The 19,502-nt window shown below is 40.7% G+C and overlaps 1 protein-coding gene across 1 annotated transcript; it reads right to left on the bottom strand.

The window, feature by feature from the left end:
* Positions 1–6,205: 6,205 nt before the first annotated feature.
* Positions 6,206–16,992, bottom strand: LOC118722439 (NEDD4-like E3 ubiquitin-protein ligase WWP1). The gene is given in 5 exon segments (XM_036443931.2): positions 6,206–8,150; positions 8,153–8,508; positions 8,511–8,562; positions 8,564–8,628; positions 16,941–16,992. Coding segments are annotated over 5 exon segments (1,530 nt in total). The 3' UTR covers positions 6,206–7,145.
* Between the last annotated feature and the right edge of the window lie 2,510 nt (positions 16,993–19,502).

Below are 19,502 nucleotides of genomic sequence, written 5' to 3'. Positions count from 1 at the left end.
GAAATCTATTACCTGTATATGGTACGGTAGTACAGTAGTTGTCAACACAAACCAGACAAACTGTGAATCCTACAGTATCAAGAATTTACTCATTTATTCAATGACAATCATGTCATCATCTTCTGGAACATCATCATAACAATCCAATTCCTGAATTTCCTGGTGAATTTCTTGTGACTCCATTTCTTTCAGAATCAGTGGACCAGCCAGCACCGGTTTGGCTCAGTGGCTAGAGCGTCGGCCTGCGGACTGAAAGGTCCCGGGTTCGATTCCGGTCAAGGGCATGTACCTTGGTTGTGGGCACATCCTCTGTAGGGGTGTGCAAGAGGCAGCTGGTCGATGATTCTCTCTCATCGACGTTTCTAACTCTCTATCCCTCTCTCTTCCTCTCTGTGAAAAATCAATAAAATATATTAAAGAAAAAAAAAAGAATCAGTGGACCAAATCTCTCATATTTAGCAATAGCATTCTGAGACAGAGCCTAGGGGGGCCTTATTTTTTGGGGGGATGCCTTATATTTCACTCAGAAGGAAACCTGTGAATAGGTCTTATTTTTGGAGGATGTCTTATTTTCGGGGAAACACGGGTAGTAAACTAAAAGGTGACAGAGCTAAAAAAAATTACCAAAAGTAAACCAGGAAAAAAAAAAAAAAGATCAGGAAATACAGGATAGAGGAAGAAAAACCTACAATACATATAACGGACATTTTACTGAAAGAAAATACAGAGAATGGGAGAGGAAATTTAAAGAGATAATGGCTAATAAAAAAGAATAATACTTTGCTGTTTACAACAACATGGAAGGACCTATAGGGTATTATTCTAAGTGAAATAAGTCAGACAGAGGAAGACAAATACCATATGATTTCACTTATATGTGAAATCTAAAAAAACAAAATAAATGAACAAATAAAACACAAACAAATTCATAGATACAGAGAACAAACTGATGGTTTCCAGATGGGAGCTGTTGGGAGGATGGGTGTGAAAAAGGGGAAAGGATTAATGTCTGAAAATTGGCAGCTATAAAAATAGTCACACATATGTAAAGTATAGCATAGGGGATACAGTCAATAATATTATAATAACTATAAAGTGCCAGATGGGAACTAGACTTATCAGGGTGATCATCTCAAAAGGTATACAAATATCTCACCAATATGTTATACACCTGAAACTAATATAATATTGTATGTCAACTGTAATTGAAAAAAAAATAATTTAAAGTAAAAAGAATACACTATCACAGTGTAGTGAAATTTCAAAATACCAAAGGGAAGATCTTAGAAGTAGCCAGCTCATCTTACTATACAGATCAACTGAGTTCTCAGCTGCTATAATGAAAGCCAGATGACAGTGGGATGATATTTAGTTGTTGTTGACCAAGTTAGTTCTCTATCCTTATGTGGCGTTTGGAAATGTGGGAGTATTTTCATGTCACAATGATTGAAAGAGTGACTGGTAAGTTACTTAACTTCTCTGTATCTGTTTCCTTTATGGGAATAATAATATTTATCTCATGAGGTTGTTGTGAAGACTACAAACTATTCTAAATACATAGAAAGCATTCATAACAGTGCATGGCACAATAAGAAGCTCAATGTAGCCCAGCCAGTATGAGTAGGTGGTTGAACATTGGCCTATGAATTAGGAGGTCATGATTCAATTCCCAGTCAGGGCACATGCCCGGGTTGTAGGCTCACTACCCAGTATGGTAATGCAGGAGAAGCAGCTGATCAGTGATTCTCTCTCATCATTGATGTTTCTCTCTCTCTCCCCCCATCTTTCTTTTTCTCTGAAATCAATCCAATATAATAAAAGCCTAATATGCAAATTGACTGAAAGGCAGAATGACTGGTGGAACGACTGGTCACTATGACGTGCACTGACCACCAGGGGGCAGACGCTCAACACAGGAGCTGCCCCCAGCCCACAGGGCCCAGGCTAGCTAAGGTAGGTGCCAGGAGGGGCCTCCAGATTGCCCTGCTGGTTGCCCCACAGATTGTCCCTGATCGCCAGCCAGGTTAGGGACACTACCCATGCATGAATTTTGTGCACCAGGCCTCTAATAAAATATATATTTTTAAAAAGAAGCACACAATGTAGCTGTGATTATTATAGTATCCTGGAAATACCTCTGGTAATGCAAGGAGGAGTTAAGACAATGAAAAATTGTCTAACTCAAATTTCCAAGTCCCCCACTGAAAAACACTAAAAGCCTACCCAACAACTTTTTACATTATCCTGTTGTTTTTCTCCGTTTTACCTCATCACACCCTATCCTTTATTCACTCACTTTTTCATCCAACAAATAGTTACAGAAAGCAAGTGCCAGGATCTAATGTTTGCATTGTCTTATGATTATACTAGAGTCCCAGTGCATGAAATTCATGCACTAGGCCTCTAGTGCATGAATAGGCAGTGTCCCTCAGCCCAGCCTGCATCCTCTCCAATCTGGGACCCCCTGGGGGATATCTGATTGTCCATTTAGGCCCAATCCCTGTGGCAGTCAGACATTTCTCTCACAATCCGGAACTGTGGGCTCCCAACTGCTCCTCTAACCGTTTCTGCCTGCCAGCCTGATCACCCTCTAACTTCTCCTCTGCCAGCCTGATCAACATCTAACTGCTCCTGCCAGCCCAGTCACCCCCAACTGCCCTCCTCTGCTGGCCTGGTTGCCTCTAACTGCCCTCTCTGTAGCCTGATTACCAACTGCCTTCCCCTCCCAGCCATCTTGTGGCAGCCATCTTGTGACCACATGGGGGTGGCCATCTTGTGTGAGGGCATGATGGTCATTTTGCATATTACCTCTTTATTATATAGGATTATCGCAAATTCCTTAAGGGTATATGTGGCAGAAACCAGCTAGTCTCTGGCAATTGCACTTCCTATTCCAGTTTGCCCTCACCCATCTCTTGCCATAGACTTTGCACTAAACAAGTAATGGGAAGATGGGTATGAGGGCAGCAGGAGTCACAGGGGAGAGGAGGAGGAGTGTCTCAAGACCAGCAGCTGGAAGGAAATGAGAATCTCTGCTCAGCATTCCAGAGCAGGAGCACTGAGTAAATACTATTTGTAAGTTAAGTTTAGATACTTTATGGATTATTGTATGTGTCTTAATGCTAATACACATGATTAAATATTCTTTTTAATTTTTATAATTCAAATTATTCTGAAGGTGTTAATAAAGGAAGAATAAATCAAGCTCTTAAGTTGATATTAATTCTGTCTACATTTGGAAAACATGTATGTGTTTTACTTATTGCTATTTTTCTTATATTTATCCAAGATTCCATTGGAAATAAGCAGTGTTGTAAGTGCACTGGTGTATCCAGGGAGATAGAAGCCTACTTTTAAACATATGGCAAAACAAATACATAAAAGTATTTGAAAATGAATTTTTCCAATCACGAACATTTTACCAATGCTGGGATAAGCACAAAAGAAACTTTTATATTATAGCTCTCTGGTAGTGCTTTGATTTAAGACGAGAAAATGCTGGTAATCATTTTTCCTTTCAGTATTTCACTTACAACCTTTGCTCTTTTCCATGAAGGAAAACACTTTTATGAGACTATAGATTTAATTGAAGAACTATCTATTTTTATATATCAGGTTATAAAAAACAATTTATGTTCTGATTTTGTAAAGTGCTCTTCTTTTCAGAATAATCTTTATAATTTTCTTTGATACTCCCCACAAAAAGCTTTTTTTAAAAAAAAACACAACATTTTTAAAAATTGATTTCAGAGGGGAAGGGAGAGGGAGAGAGAAAGAGAGATCAGTGATGAGAATCATTGATCAGCACTCCCCACTGGGGATCGAGCCCACAGCCTGGGCATGTGCCCTTGGCTGGAATTGAACCTGGAACCCTTCAGTCCACAGGCTGGTGCTTTATCCACTGAGCCAAACCGGCTAGGGCCAAAACACTTTTTAAATGCATAAACCCTGAAATATTTCATAGGATTATGTTTCCATAAATTTAATATTGTCTCTTTCTGAAATAAAAACTTCAGACTGAGTTTATATGTACTAGCTACCACATTTCAGGATATGTAGTGATGGCTTCCTTTTCATCCTCCCAGGAACCCCGTTTCAGAATCATGAATATACATGACATACTTCAGACTGACATTGGAGAATGGGCTTACTTAAAGCCAGATGATACAAGAAGTGGGAAGGAATTGAATTAGAACACAGGCTTTCAGTTTCTACCATGTTTCCTCGAAAATAAAACATCCTCCGAAAATAAGACCTACTTACAGGTTTCCTTCTGAGTGAAATATAAGGCATCCCCCCTAAAATAAGCCCCCACCTCGCCCCAGGCTCTGTCTCAGAATGAAAACTAATTTACCATAAACTGGTCGCTAGGGCCGCCCCGACTGGCCTCTAGCAACCAGTGAAGTTACGCCGAGTCCTGACATCACTGCTGTGTGGCGGTGGAGAGGAGGTTGGAGTGAGCAGGTGAGCGAGGGGCGGGAGAGAGGAGGAGACTTTCACAGATGCATGTAGAACAGAAGGATTAGAGCGGACAGGATGCCGAGAAGGTGGTGAGTGCTGGTCTGTCTCTGGTGACACTACCTGATGCTTGCGGCCGCTCTCATGATGACTGAAGGTTCTCAGTCAGTGGCAGACCCTGCTCCAGCCCAGATCCAGGCCCCAGCAAGCCCAATTACAGTCCCCAGGCAGGCCCCAGGGGGTAAATATCTGATAAAGGGGTAGGGGGGATGTCTGGTGAAGGTGTTCAGTGACACAGGGGTGGGGGAGGGGGATCACTTAAAATGACACAGGAGGATCAGAGGAGACAATCAAAATGACACAGGAGGATCAAAAGGGGTTACTAAAATGGTAATCCCCCTCTGATTCTCCTGTGCCATTTTGATTCCCCCCTCTGATCCCCCCTGTGTCATTTTAAGTGATCCCCTCCCCCCACCTTGATACCCCAATTCCTTTTTTTTACCCCTAGAAATGAGTGCAAAAAGAAAAAGCTACTCCGTGGAGTACAAGAAAGGAATAGTGGAAGACTCTTGGGGCCAAAATCTTACTGCTTTCTGCAGAGAAGATGTTGAGTATTCGATTCAAAAATGGCGAGCAGAATATGGTAACCTCATTGAACAAGTGGACAAGGGAAATGCTAAAAAGCGCAAGTGTGTATCAGATTGGCAACCACTATTTTCCTAGCTGGAAGACCTGATCTGTGAATGGTTTGTTGACAGGAGAGCACAGGCTTTGGTTGCGAATAGGGCTCAGATCAAGAATTTGCCCTTGCAATGGCACCACAGTTTGACATAGCCCCCGAAGACTTCAAAGCATCACAACACTGGCTGGATAATTTCCTTCAGCGAAGTGAACTGTCTTTAAGGAGATCTACAACATTGTTTAGGTTGTAAGATACTCAGGTTATTAAGCGAGCACTTGCATTCAAGACCTTTATTGATGATGCTGACTTCTCTAAATACAATCTTTCCAACATGATGGCTATGGATGAAACTGCAGTGTTTATGGGCCAATCATCTCAAACAACAATTGAACAGTGGGGTGCCTCCTTAGTGTACATTCCCTCTACTGCTTACAAAAGTGCACGTGTGTCCTGTATTTTAGCAATTCGTCCAGATGGCACTAAAATCCCACCTTTAATCATTTCTAAGGGCAAGAAGGAAAAGATTGAATGTGTTTTGGGCGTTTTTATTCTTGAAACTGAAAAAGCCTGGGCCACACAAGCAGTTATAAGGAAGTGGGTGGATTTAATGCTGCTGCTTATTATATTTGAGGGAGCCAAAGAGGTCTGCTAGTCTGGGATGCAGCCAGCACTCACTGCGCTAAAGATATGAAGACATTTCTTCACGAAAGAAAAATAGATCAGATAATGATTCCCGCAGGAATGACGGCCTATCTCCACACTTTTTTTTTTTTTTTTTTTTTGTGGGTTACTGCCTTTATTGCATCTTTACTGAGTTTGAGAAAATGCAGAACACAATCTCTAATATACATAGAAAAATAAAATTTTGGCAAAACAAACTTTAGGGAAATTAAATTGTATACTGATATTTTTCATATGTACTCAGCAGTGAAATATATTAACATTCTAAGGTGTTACTTCCGTGGTTATAAAAAATTTTAAGTTAATTTACAGTGCATATTGAAATAATACAAATTTAAATTTTTGTATTAATAAGGAAGCCCCCATATGCTAAAGTAGCATTAATGTCATTCACATCAGATTTTAATTTGTTATTCATATTTGTAGTTCAGCAAATGCCCTTGACTATGAAAAATAATTAAAAAGTATTTACTTAGGACAAAAATAATGATCTATATAGAAAGGGGGGGAGGACAAAAGACTTCTTTATATGCTTATTTAATTCAGATACATAGAATTTTTCATAAATTTTCAAGGAAATATTAAGACACTAGTAGGAAATCATTAGACTCATTAGTTGGAAGTCAGATGCTCATGAACTCTTCCGTCCATTTGGTTTTAGGAACCGAAACTTGGGACAGTTTGTGGAAAAGTTGACATTACCTTTATGTCCCTCAGTATCAGATCGCATCCATTTACTGTGCATTCAGAGTAAAGACCATCACGTTTTCAATAGTGCAGGCTGCCCGCTTTAGTCCCACAGGTGCTAGCACCCGGAGGAGCGCGCACCTGCAGGCCCAGGCGCTGGGCCAGGCGGTGCTGGTCTGGTCAGGGGACTCCGTCCAAGCTGCTGCCACTCACCCCCTCGTCGCGGTGCGGTGAGCGCGCTCAGCTCTCGCGTTTAATTCCAACAGACTGACGGCTCCAGCACCGTCTAAAGAGCAGCCAGCAGCGCAGCTCACATCTGTCAGCTCTGGCCTGGGCCTCAGTGCCTTCCTGAACCACACAGTGTGGAGATGGCAGGGGAGGGTAAGGGGCGGGCGGGCAGAGCTGAGGAGCAGCATCCGGACGTGGGCATCAGGAGCTGGCGTGGCGCCGAGCAGCTCTATAAAACTAGAGCCGCTAAAGTCTCACTTCCAAAGTTAAGGGAGATCGTTTTCCTGGTCGGTCAGTTCAAGGGAACAGTAAATAAAGTAGAAAAGAAGAGTTCTTTTGCATATTCAGTGAGAACGGAACCTTTTATGTTTGCAGAGGTGCGGACGCAGAGCCTCCGGCCACAGCTCCTCTATTCTTGTCCAAACCCCTCCGTCTCTTCTATGGCAAAAAGCAGCTTTTCCTTCAGTTGCTCGTAACTCTTATATGGCGGCAGGTCCAGGCGGTTGAAACACGTGTGGCTTCTTGGTAACGAGGTGTCTTTCCCATTTTGAGGCCCATTACTTCCCATGAGCTCGGCGAAGCCGCCCAGGGGCAGGCGGCAGGTCCCCGTGACAAACTGCAGCAGACGCGTCCTCACCTCGTTGTCCGTCTCCTTCACAAACTGCCAGAACCAGATGATCTGCTTGCTGTTCCGGGTGTAGCGCCGGTACACGGTGTTCCGCTGCCAGTCGGACAGGTCCACCTCCTGCATGCCGCACAGCATCACCTCCAGCTCCTTCCTGTCGAAGTACTGCAGCCACTGCAGGGGCACCACCTGGTTGAAGCCGTCCAGGAAGGCCTGCGTCTGCTCCCGCACGCCACGCGAGAAGCGCCACTCGGTCATGAGGCCAATGTACTCGTCCTTGTTGTCCTCCGTCACCAGGATGCTGGCGCCGCCCGGCTTCAGGTCATGCGAGGCCACTTTCCTCAGGATCTCCATGTCCACGGAGAAGTACATTTCTAAGCCACATTCTTCGATGTCGTTGTCTCTTATCCAAATAAGGGAGTTATAAAACTCAGGATCGATGGATTCCAGGTCCTTAATCGTCAGCTTTTTGCTCAGCGTGCGCTTGTAGAAGGGCAAGGAGAAGCCAGTGTCGATGAACTTCCCGTGGAAAAGCGCCATGGCGATGAAGAGGCCGATGAAGCAGAAGGAGGAGAGGTGGTCCGGGTTGATGGTGGACGCGGGGATGAAGCAGAAGTAGGAGAGGTGGTCCGGGTTGATGGTGGACGCGGGGCTGATCTGCAGGCAGTAGTTGTTCTTGCCCGCGTACTCGAACAAGCAGTACATGGGGTTCAGGACTTCGTGGGAGAGCAAGAAAAACCATTCCCTTGCTAAGCCACCATAATCAAGTCCTTCTTCTCCTCTGAATATTATAATACATAGAGTCGCCTCCTCAGGTCATAGGGTTTTAATGCCATAATCTGCTGGAAGGAATCTTCGAACAGCGTCTGCAGGGACACGTTGATCTTCACGTGGCTGGGGAGCGCGTTGGACTGGCACAGGTACCGGAACTGAGCCAGCTTCCACCGAAAGCTGCGCTCGTAGGCGATCTGCGGGCCGCCTTTCGTTACGGACGACTTCCCGCTGCGTGGGTCTTTAAAGGTGGTGGTCCGGGTGTTGTGGTCCACGAAGTACCGCACGCCTTCCCGCGTGTACCTGATGTCCCAGCCCTCGGGCAGGGGCTCTTCGTTCTGTAAGCCGTGAGTTCTTGGGTCTTCCCACTGCGTGTTTTTGTGTTATGATTCACGAAGTAAACTCTGTCTGTTGAATCTACTCTTTTTTCCCCAGCCTGGCAGCAAAGGCCCGTACGGGTCGCTTTCTGCAGCCAGCACCGAAGCCGAGAGCCTCCCTTCCACATAAAAGAGCGAGCAATTGCTAGAGAGCCATCTCCTTCCCACGTCATGGCCCTCTCAGTCCTTCTGTCCTCCTTCCTTGACTGGGAGCAAGGCCCAGGACAGCAGTGACACAGGATGAAGGTCAGGAGCAGGACTCCATGGGGGCTCCACACTCTTGATATTGCAATAAACAAGCCATTCAAAGACAATGTGCACACGGAAATTAATGACTACATTGAAAATAGAATGGAGAGAAATCAGCGTGGAAACTTTGTGAAACCTAAACTGCAAGAAGTTGTGACTTGGGTGAAGAATTCATGGGAGAAAATCACTGACAGTTGCATTGCAAATGCACTGCGAGCAGGCTACCTTGACAAGAAGTACTCATTTAAAGACAGTGCCATTGCTAAACATGAGAGATTTGGTCCACTGATTCTGAAAGAAATGGAGTCACAAGAAATTCACCAGGAGATTCAGGAATTGGATTGTTATGATGATGTTCCAGAAGATGATGACATGATTGTCATTGAATAAATGAGTAAATTCTTGATACTGTAGGATTCACAGTTTGTCTGGCTTGTGTTGACAACTACTGTACTATCGTACTACCGTACTGTATACAGGTAATAAATTTTCTTTATTTTCATTTAACAATAAATGTGTACCATATTCTTCTTCATGGAAAAATAAGACATCCCCTGAAAATAAGACCTAGCGCATCTTTGGGAGCAAAAATTAATATAAAAGACTGTCTTGTTTTTGGGGAAACAGGGTAGTCCATAGACCACTGAAGGTTTTAAAACTAAGTAAGGAGTTTATATGCCCATTAAACACTAATTTTATTTAGATTTTTAAAAATGCCTTATAAATGTATGTATTAATAATTATCAGATTTATGTAGATGCCCCTAAAAGTAATAAAATGTCAAGGTGTTGCTGAACTCATGGTGGCTGTTGTCACTATCTGTTCCCCATCAGTTACTTAAAAAAATTTTTTTTTAATTGATTTTAGAGAGCCCCACGCATCAACCAGGAATCATGGTTTGATTCCCATCAGGGCACATGCCTGGGTTGCAGGCTTGATCCCCACTAGGGGGCGTGCAGGAGACAGCCAATCAATGATTGTCTCTCATCATTGATATTTCTATTTCCCTCTCCCTTCCTCTCTGAGATCAATAAAAATATATTTTTTAAAAATTTATTTTAGAGAGAGAGGAAGGGGCAGAGAGAGAAACATTGATCAGTCATCTCCCATAGGCCCAACCAGGGGTCTAACCCACAACCTTTTAAAATCTATATTTATTATTGATTTTGGAGAGGAAGGGAGAGAAAGAGATAGAAACATCAATAATGAGAGAGAATCATTCATCAGCTGCCTTCTGCATGCTCCCAACTGAGGATCAAGTCTGCAAGCCCAGCATGTGCCCTGACCAGAAATCAAATCCTGTGACCTTCTGGTTCATAGCTCAATGCTCAACCACTGAGCCACACCAGTTGGGTTCAAACCCTCAAACTTTTGGTGTAAAAGATGATGCTACAACTGAGCCACTGGCCAGGGCACCCATCAGTTACTTCTTTTTGTTGATGTTGTTACTCTTCACCAAAGGATATTTTTTCCATTGATTTTTTAGAGAGAAGGGAAGGGAAGGGTAGAGACACAGAGAAAGAAACATTGATGAGAGAGAGAGAGAGATTGACAGGTTGCTTCTTGCACATGCTGACTGGGGCTGGAGATCGAGCCTGCAAACGCTGTACATGTCCTGGACTGCACAACCTGAGACCGTTCAGTTCAAAGGCCAGCGCTCTAACCACTGAGCAACCAGCCAGGCCTCAAGTGGAATGTGCATGAGTCCCAATACCAGAGCACAACCAGAGGAGGAGTTGGTCTGGGTTAGAGCAGAAATGTCATGTGATGTCAGAAATTTCTGTTTTAATGGAAGCAAATAATCTGCACCAAATGTTCTCCTTTTTTCAGTGAGAGTTGTCATTCTTTCCTTCTAAAGACCAACATATCTTGGTAAAAGCTGCTGAAGTAAGTTCTCCATCAAGTTACAGATTGTTGTTGGTAACCAGAAGCCCAGCTACCTGCGGATTAGTCTCCCTGGTGATATTTGTATTACTCAGATTCTTTTTCTTTTCTCTTTCTTTTTGACTATAAATATCCTTATCTGACTTTCCACCACTCATTTTAACATCCATTGATGACTTCCTAGTTTCATCTTTCCTTCTATACTTATTAGTTGGGTTTCTACTGTAAAGTAGTGCTTCTGGTATTTATCCATTTATCTATTCGTATCAGGAAAGACATTAATTTTATTCAATGGTATATATGCCATTATTATCATTATTTGCTGTGTAAAGAAAGATAATTCATCACATCATGTTTCCTTTAAGAAACTATTGTATTTTGAGTGCTGTATTCGATTTCTATTGCTGCTTTCACAAACCCCCACAAATTTAGCATCTTAAAACAACACAAATTTATTATCTTCCAGTTCTGTAGGTCAGAAGGCTAATACAGAGATTAGCCCTCTGTCTCACTGCATGACTCATATTCTACATAGTCTTGCTGCAATCTCTGTTGTAGGACCCTCCAGCCTGTTGGAATATCCAGGTGCTTCAGTGTGTACTAACGGCCTTTGTTGGTGTTTGCTTGAACTGTAATTGAAGACAGTTGAAACCTGTGGATATAGGCTTTTCTGCAAGAATAAATCTGTGTTATCAAATACTATAATTGAGGCAGGTTTTCTTAGACCTGCTCTGCTCTGGTGGATGGTTTATTACCATCCCTGCATCTATGTCCCAGCTAGTCCAGGGCCATACAGTGTCATAAAGTTCAAGAATGAAAATCAAACAGAAATGTTCTCCAAAGGAGAACACAGCTCTTCGTAGAATGTTGTTCCCTAGCACCATCCATGGAAGGTGCTCAAAAAATATTTCTTGAATAAAAGTCCTTTAGGGACTATGCAGCAAACCATTCATATGAATAATTTCCAATTCCAATACATAATGATGAGGGAACTCTAAGTTCAAATATATCTAAATGAAAACCTTTGAACTTTATTTAAAATTTTTTTTTTATTTTTTTAAAACCTTTGAACTTTAAATAATGGTTTCAGTTCTTTAATTCAACAGTGCTAAATTAGAAATGTTTAAATCATTTTGTGAAGTGTAGTTCTGAATGAACTCTGAAAGATACAGACTGTTTTTCAACTCAGAGCAATGAGGAAGCATTACCTAATTCATGGCCAACTTAAAAAAGGACATTCTCTGTAAGTCTACATCTGAAAAAGAATGGAGAACTACTTTGGAAACTTTCATATTATTTTGCTATATGTTTTTAAAAAAGACAAAATCAAAGAATTGGTTCATTACCTTCGTTTTTTAAATGCCAATTTCAGTATTTCTTTGGTAATGTACATTCTATTAGTAGGAACTAATGCATTGCTTGATGTTTTTTAAAAAAGAAATAGTACTTTAGAAATTATAAACTTCAGAGTTAATACCTCTTCCTTCCAATGACGCTTAGAAATTGCAGGCTTAAAAGTTCAACCACTATTCCCTCCAATCAGTTAAATTTAATCATTACAAAATATTTGTTAAATACTTCAGGAACAACAGAATAATAAGCAGCAGGGCTTTGTGAAGAAAATATCCTATGGGACCAATCTAGCTATTTTGCAGAATGACAGAACTAGTCAGAATAGATACAATTTATCTCAGCTTTAATAGGGTCACTTCAGGAATGGAAATCATGACCCTAGAAAAGTACAGTCTGGCATGAGTGTCAGCCCTTCCTTTCTGTCAGTCTCTAGGCAGACTGTAAGGGAGCTTTCTGCACACACTGCTTTTGTGGTTATGGTAAGATTTTGTGGCTCATAGCCACCGTTTGGTGGCACACACAGGAGTGAGGCATTCTGATAAAACCATGCTGCAGAACAGGCCAGCAGATACTGCAGCCAAATGGCACAAGCTCACAGTGGGGCTTTTCTGGTCTGTCTATAAGCAAAGATAATGATGCCTGAAGAATGAACTCAGTCCAACAGCAATACAGATCAACACCCTAAACAGAGTATGTGTGTGTGCTGCCCCCAAAGATTGCTTCGTTGAAGTTATTATTCAATGGAAACATTTCCCAGAGGCAGTGGGTAGGCAACCCTCAAAGGTATAGTAACCTATAAGCCACTTATTTTGTAGAGTTTATGTTATATTTTCATATTACATGATGATCATATTGGAATATAGAGCATGTAATTTAAGATCGTAGGTAATTTCAAAGTAGAATAAGATATTTGCCACTTTGATCAGATATTTTGTCTTAATCAGAAAAAAAGTGGAATTCAGTTTAAATATTCATTAATAGTTACAAAATAGTCAGGAGGATGTAAAAGTACAGCATAGGCAATATAGTCAATAACATTGTAATAACTATGTATGGTGCCAGCTGGGTACTGGAAATATTGGGGGAAACACTTTGTAAAGTATGTGATTGTCTAACCACTATGAGGCATTTTAATAAATGAATAGAAAATAATATTGAATGTAAACTGCATTGAAAAATAAAAATAGAGATTTATATTCATAAAGTGACCCTAATACAGAAGAAAAAAAATACACTAATTGAATTCAAGAATGCATGGCTCAGCTAAAGAGAAGACAGTAATCACAGAGAACACAAATAATAGCCTATTGGAAATGCACAATATTATTTAAAAGTGCATATAATATTGGGATTCTAAGGACATAGTTGTCAAAAGAAAAGAATTGCCTTCAGCTCTGCTACAAATATTAAAGTGTCTTATACACAATTTATGAGAGACATGAAAAACTTAGCATTCACAGGCATGGATTTAAATGATTAAGGGCTTGCAAATAGGTGGTAAGAGGACAGGTTAAACGAATGGGATCATTATCCGGTAGAAGAGAAGACTGGGATGACCTCAGCCTTCTAATTTATAAAGGAAGATTATGCAGATGGTGACCAGCTGTTCTCCACGTCCGCTGAGGACTGAACCAAAGGAAACGGGTCTAAACTTTGGTGGGTGGGATTTAGGTTAAATATGAAGAATAGTTTCCTGACAGCAAGGGTCATAAAGTGCTAAGTGAATTCCTAGCGGCGTTATAGAATCTCCTTCCCCAGATAGCTCTTCAGGACACAAATCGCTTTACCATCTGCCAGTAGCGAGCACACTGTAGAGTTGCAGGGACAGGCAGTAACTCAGAATCCTGTCTTTATGAGTTAATATAATCCAATGTGATATTTCCTCCCAAACAGATTTTCACGTATTTTGGTCCGGGGGATTTTGGGTTTTGTTTGAGAAGTGATGTGGTGGTGGTTGAGAATTTTACTCACACCAATACATCTTCTATAAAAGCTAAATACATTTCCCTGTGGAGTACTTCATTTAAAAATATACGTGGCTCATTTTCTAAGATCTCTAAAAGTATTTCAGCCTTGTAGGACTTTCAGACAATTGAATACTGCCTTATCCATCACGCAAGAGGAGGTGTTGTGAGAGCTGACAGTTTTTGCTCCGGTGTTGTTATCACACTGCAGATAGCTACAGCACTGCTTCTAGGAAACCCTGGACCTGTCTATTTTCACATGGTGGGGATATTTCAACTCAATAAAACAGAGGCTTGAGAGTGACTCACAACATCCTAAGAAGATGGGATGTGATCTTCAGTTTGCATGTATTTAACCTTTCTCATTTGAAAGAAGAAAAGATAACTATTTTAGGTCTTGGGGCAAAAGATTTTAGCTCTGTATATCTGCTTTTCATATCTGAGCACTGCCCTTCCCCACTTATCTTTTTTCCTAAATAAGTAAATAAATAAAATACAAATAAATAAAATAAAAATACACATTAAAAAACCCTCTTCTCATTAATAGGTCTAAAGTTTATTTGAAATGTTCTTGAAAGAATTATTGATTTATTTTCATGTTTTTAAAAAATATATTTTATTGATTTTGTACAGAGAGAAAGAGAGAGATAGAGAGTTAGAAACATCAATAAGAGAGAGTCATGGATCAGCTGCCTCCTGCACACCCCCTACTGGGGATATGCCCACAACCAAGGTACATGCCCTTGACCAGAATCAAACCCGGGATCCTTCAGTCCCCAAGCCGACACTCTATCCATTGAGCCAAACCGGTTCTGGCTATTTTCATGTTTTACTTATTTGTTTCTTCACGGGTATTCTCTTCATCTCTGGAGAATAAACAGCTTTCAGGTGGTAACTATTAAGGTATAAACAAAATAAGTAGTAATGAGTCCTAGTCTTAGATTGCTTTTAATAGTTTGTCTGTTTCCTTTATTTCTTTTTTGACACAGAGCCACCTGCTGGCAGTAGAGAGTTAACCCTGAAAATATTTTACAATGCAATTTCATTCATGTGTATAGAAAAAATACTGTTGATGAGGCTGTTCCTCAGGATGGTTTATAGATTTCATTGATAGTAAGACTGTTAATGAAATTGAATATGTTAATGTTAAATTTATGCTATGTTGTTGAGGCAAGGGCATTTTTTAAAGCTGAGAATGACTGATCAAATGGAAATGTTCACAGGAAAAGCTCATTAAGAGCAGAGGGGATAAAGGTATGGTGAAGAGAAGGGAGAAGCAAATCTGAAGGTTCTTGAAAGGCAAGAGAAAGATTCCTGAACACAGATGGGAAATCAGTCGAGATGAGAGAAGAGGACACTCCTCAGATGCATCAGGCAAGGATGGGGAGAGAAGGTGAGAGTTGAAAATGGGGAATTAATTGAGAAGATGGAATAAACATCTAAGGCAGTGATTTTCAACTGGTGTGCCACAAGAATTTTTTTAAACAGCAATACCTGACTATTTTAATCAGGGGCATGGATCTGTTTTCCCTTATATTGTCAAATAAAAATATGACAACAGACAACACTACAATAGCTATCTATTGTGAATGAATCAAAATTATACCTTTTTTTGGTCAGATCGGCAAAAAATATTTTTTTGCTGTGCTGAAAAATTTTGGTAATTAGTTTATGTGTGCTATGAGATGAAAAAGGTTGAAAATATCTAATCTAAGGAATTCAGGTGACTAGAGAAATATAAAATAGTTAAGCAAATAAGAAAGCAAGTTGCCTAGGAAACACACTAGGATTTCAGGGCCACACTGAGAGCTCCAAGTTGGTGATCATAAAATTTTGGTGGTATTGATATGCCCTGGCTGGTGAGTTTTTGGCCCTAATTGCTCTATTGTCCAGATAAGGATATAGAAAAGTGAAGAATTGGGATCACATTGGAGGGGTTTTTGCCAGATAGAAGAGATAAGAAAAAAAAAAAAAGAGAGAGAGAGAGAGTTTATGGCATTGACAAAATTGTTCTTAAAATTATAGACCATGGAAAAGAAACTAAATAGAAGGAAAGTTAAACATAAAGGGGAAGATATAGACATGGAGACTGGTCCTCCATTGGAGGGTCCAAAGAGGTCAAAGAATTGTTAAGGTGGAAGTCATTGAAGAAGCAAGCCAAAAAGATGAGAGAAGGTGGTGAGAATGCTCAATGCTAAGCTATTAATTTGGAAAATCAATTATTTTGATGATTAAAAGATCCGGAGTGTGCCTGTGGAAAGAAGTAACTAAGGTAGAGTAGAAACGGTCATGGAGATGAGGAGGGTAAGAAAATGAGAGGCCAAAGTGTGGAAAGGACATTGAATATTGAAGCCACCTGCAATGATGCCAGGAATTGGAGCAGAGCAGAGACTGTGAGTCTGATGCCAAAGTTTTTGATGAACAAAGGAGAGTGGTTAAGTGATGCTGGAAACTGACCAGCAGACCATGAGCGACAGATGAATGGATTACTCTGACACACACTTCTATGAAGGAGAGGCTAAGGGACTGTTTAGCTATAGGAGCAAACAGCCTCAACTGCCTGTCTCCTTAGGCTTTTATTGTAACAACAGCTTGAACTGAAATTAACTATTAGATACTATCAGCAGAGTAAGCATCTTTGAGAAAGCATATGTATCTGCAGTGTCCTTTAAGTAAGGATGTGTATAAGTAAATACCTGGGGGCTCAGATTTTGTTTGAAAAAGTCAAGGCAGGGGCTGCTGCCTTCAGCAAGGTCCCCCAGAGGCCTCCATCCTTTCAGAGATTCCCCCTTACAGACTTTCCAACCAAGTCTATGCTTCCAAGTCAATATTTTTTTGGACATTCCACCTCAGTTTGTTTTGCAAGTTTATCTTGCTTAATTCATTCTTTGAATGTTGGTTTCCTTCATGTTTCAGCCCTATTCTTCTAGTCACTTACATACACCCCAGATAGTTTCATGCATGCTCAGAATTTTAATTACAGTATTTGCTGATGACTCTCAAATCTTTATCTGGAACCTGAATTCTCTCCATATCTACAATACTGTACATATATAACTCTTTGTATGTCTACTGTCCACCATTTGCCCTGGTTAGAATTGTAAACATCAGCTTTTAATCTCTCTCTCTCTCTCTCTCTCTCTCTCTCTCTTTCTCTCTCTCTCTCTCTGGGTCCAAACCACTTCTTAAATCTCTTTCATATCTCTCAACTTCTCTTCATTCCTTGATTTAAATAATCATTCTTGTTTGGATCATTCCAACAGCTTCTTAAAAAAAAAAATCAGAGAGGTCTTGAGAGGGAGAGAGAGATGAAGACATCAATAATGAGAGAGAATCATTGATTGGCTGCTTCCTGCACGAGTACTGGGGATACTGGGGATGGAGCATGCAACCTGGGCATGTGCCCTTGATCGGAATCAAACCTGGGACCCTCCAGTCCACAGGTTGACACTCTGTTCCCTGAGCCAAACCAGTAGGGCAATAGCTTCTTAACTATACAGCTGACCCTTGAACAATAGGGGCTTGAACTGCATTGGTAGGTGGATTTCCCCCGCCCCCCCCCAAATAAATATACTGCCAACCCTTCATACACCCAGGTTTTATATCTTCCCAATTCAACCAACTGCAGATGGAAAACAATAGTTTTGATCTGTGGTGGGAACCCACGTTGCGGAGGAACAATTGTATGCATTGTTCCATACCATTTTATAGACAAGACTTGAGCATCTGTGGAGTTTGGTACCCATGTGGGTCCTAGAACCAACTCCTTGCAGGTTCAGTTAAGTTTTTAGGGAGTCAAAAGTTACATGTGAGTTTTCCGCTGTGGGGGTGGAGCAGTTGGCGCCCCTAACCCCTGTGTTGTTCAAGGGTCAATTGTATTTCTAACAACATTTCATTGCTCTGATCCGTTTCCAAATGCAGACAGAGTGATTTCAATTTTGTCTGCCCCCATTGATAAAAATCTATAATGGCTCCTCATAGCCTTCAGCATAATGCTCCAAATTCTAACAAGGATAGGAGTTGCCTTCAGTATTTGACAGCGGGAAGCTCATCTCTTCTCACTCCACCCTACTGTCTAGGCTCACATCATGCTGCCTCTAATCTTTGGGGTCTTGCTTAGGCTGGCACCTCTCACTAAAATACTTTTCCATCTTTTCCTTGCTCCTTTCCCCCATCATTTCTGGTTTTCAGCTCCTTATTCCTACTGTCCATTGGTTCTTAGCTCAGATATTACTTTCTCTGGGAAATTTCTTTGTTCCAAAGGTTGAGTTGTGTGGCTCTTCTACATGCTTTTATAGCACCTTGTACTTAATCTTGACCTTTATAAAATTTAACCTATTGAGATTAATGGAACTCATATTCTTTCATTTAAAGGGTGGTATATCTATAGGATGTGAACAAATGTAAATGGGATAATGAATTGCTTTTTCTTCTTAAGTAAATATAAAGTATTAAAACATAATGTTTCAGGCTGCATAGGGGAAAAAACTCTTTCTAATAGATACAAGGATATACTAAGCTTCATTTATTTAGAGATTTACAATTATTTAGAAGTTCTTATTTAGTAGGTAAGAGAAGATAATTTGCCTTTTCCAGTTCATATATATACAATATTATTAGAGGCTATATATATATATATATATATATATAGCCTCTAATAATATATATATTAGAGGTCCGATGCACAAAATTCATGCAAGAGTAGGCCTTCTTCACCCCTCCCCCCCACCTGCCCCCCCACTGCTGTCACTGGCTTCCTTCTGGCACCTGAGACCCGGGCTTCCCTCCAGCCACCAGGAAGCACCCAGAACCCAAGCTTCCCTCACGGCCCCAGCTTCGTCTGGAGGGACGCCTGGTCTAATTAGTATATTATGCTTTTATTAATATAGATGGCTGATTAATAGAAATTGATTAGCAAAGGAGAAGGGGATGCTAATGCAAGCTTGAAGTTTAAGACTTTCACTTAAAACCTAATTAGATAAGCTCCATCTGTCGTTTTTGGTCTTCACCTCTGTTCTATAAATAGGAAGAAACCAAGACATACTTCATCACTTCCAACCAGTGACACTCTGGAGTGCTAAGGAATGGAGCTGAACCAGGGACCGTTAATGGTAAGGCATCTGGGCTCAGTCAGAAAGGGTAAAACGTATTTTAAAATAAGAGTCATTATGACTCAGTTATCGCATTTATACAAGAAAAAAAAATCACAGAAACACAAGAAATCAGATTTTTGAGAATTTCAAGAGAAACATTTCCTTCCTCAACCCAAGTTTAAATTACAGTATAAATATTTTTAAATCTAATTTAGAAACTTTTATTTGTTTTTTTAAGAGAGTATTACTCTTTGTGTACTTTGTATAATAACTAAGTTATTAATATATTTACTAGAGCTACATGCTTTGTACTTGTGTTTGGTAAGAGAGTTCTCACCCAAATGTGCTCTGATCACGATTTTGTTCACTGTTGCTAGGTAACAGTTAACAGCACTTTTAGAGCTGTTTGCCTTTGCACTTAGAGCACTGGATAGATAGAGAAGGCACAGA

The sequence above is a fragment of the Pipistrellus kuhlii genome, unplaced genomic scaffold (genome assembly GCF_014108245.1).
Source record: "Pipistrellus kuhlii isolate mPipKuh1 unplaced genomic scaffold, mPipKuh1.p scaffold_m20_p_1, whole genome shotgun sequence".
NCBI lineage: Eukaryota > Metazoa > Chordata > Mammalia > Chiroptera > Vespertilionidae > Pipistrellus > Pipistrellus kuhlii.
Note: the sequence above shows the minus strand (reverse complement) of the source record. Positions and strands in the feature narration are given on the sequence as shown.